The following is a 1,123-nucleotide window of genomic DNA, read 5'->3' on the forward strand; positions in this document are numbered from 1 at the left end:
TCATCACTTTATCAGGCACTCTGCTCGGTCTGTAAATTAAACTTCTTGAAACAGAAAAATATATATATTCAAACATTTTATCATTTATCAAGATGTCTGAACATACAATTCATCTATGAAAAAGGTAATATATATAATTGATGCAAGGCTACTCAACGTGTGTGTGTGTGTGTGTGTGTAAAGTCAGAGCCGACTTTTTTTTTTTTTCTTTCTTTCTTTCTTTCTTATTAATACAGTATTTATTTGTCTTTTCTCTGTCAAACCCTGAGCCAACCACATTCCCCAGGCCGCCTGGGAGGTATAGGAAAAGGAACACACAGGGCCGACCAGACACGGGAGAAAGAACTATGGGAGGTGGAGACGGCTCCTTCACATGGCGAAAAGGATGAGAAAGGCCACCATCAGGCAAAAGAGCCCCATGGCCTCTGAGAGGGCAAAGCCCAGAATGGCGTAGGAGAAGAGCTGTTGCTTCAGAGAAGGGTTCCTGGCATAACCAATGATGAGGCTCCCAAACACAGTCCCAATCCCAGCCCCAGAGCCAGCCACCCCAACTGTGGCAGCACCAGCTCCAATGAACTTGGCTGCTGTGTCGATGTCCCTTGAAATGGCGCTGGTTTGGAAGCTGCGGCTAGAGACAAGTGAGGTAAGGGGACGTGAGACTGCCAAGCTGCTGAGGCTCTCATCTGTCAGTATCTCCGGTCGTTTCAGCACCACTGCAGATAGCGGACGGCTCAGCAGCTGTGAGGTGCTCTTGACCAAGGAGGGAGTGGAGACGAACTTGGAGCAGGCGAACATTTTCAGGGGGTGAGGGGCTGTGGCAGGAGAGCTTCTCCCAGTGCAGAGAAGACAGAGAGGGGAGAGCTGACTTTTTAAAACTATAAGATACTAAGTTAATATTGTATTGTCACAATAAAATAGGTAAAATAGGTATTTTATGGGGATAGGTCTGCCTGCACATGCATAATTTCTACTGGGAATAAACCTACAAACAATTATTACATCGTAAGATCATAGAGTTACAGGGATGTGTTAGATGTGGTCTGTGTTTGGGATGAACAGTATTTGACCTTTGCAATTTAGAGAAGGGTGCAATTCAGAGCTACTTTCCAGCTGTCATCATTCA

At 45.4% G+C, this 1,123-nt stretch overlaps 1 protein-coding gene across 1 annotated transcript; it reads right to left on the reverse strand.

The window, feature by feature from the left end:
- Positions 1-220: 220 nt before the first annotated feature.
- Positions 221-861, reverse strand: LOC105549301 (ATP synthase F(0) complex subunit C2, mitochondrial). Its single transcript, XM_011993772.1, has one exon. The coding sequence runs from the start codon at positions 793-795 to the stop codon at positions 370-372; it is 426 nt and encodes a 141-aa protein (XP_011849162.1). The 5' UTR covers positions 796-861; the 3' UTR covers positions 221-369.
- Between the last annotated feature and the right edge of the window lie 262 nt (positions 862-1,123).

This window comes from Mandrillus leucophaeus, unplaced genomic scaffold (assembly GCF_000951045.1).
Source record: "Mandrillus leucophaeus isolate KB7577 unplaced genomic scaffold, Mleu.le_1.0 Scaffold1113, whole genome shotgun sequence".
Taxonomy (NCBI): Eukaryota; Metazoa; Chordata; class Mammalia; order Primates; family Cercopithecidae; genus Mandrillus; species Mandrillus leucophaeus.

Excerpts from the sequence above, each read along its gene's own strand:
- LOC105549301 (XM_011993772.1), bottom strand. The coding sequence starts at position 795 with ATGTTCGCCTGCTCCAAGTTCGTCTCCACTCCCTCCTTGGTCAAGAGC.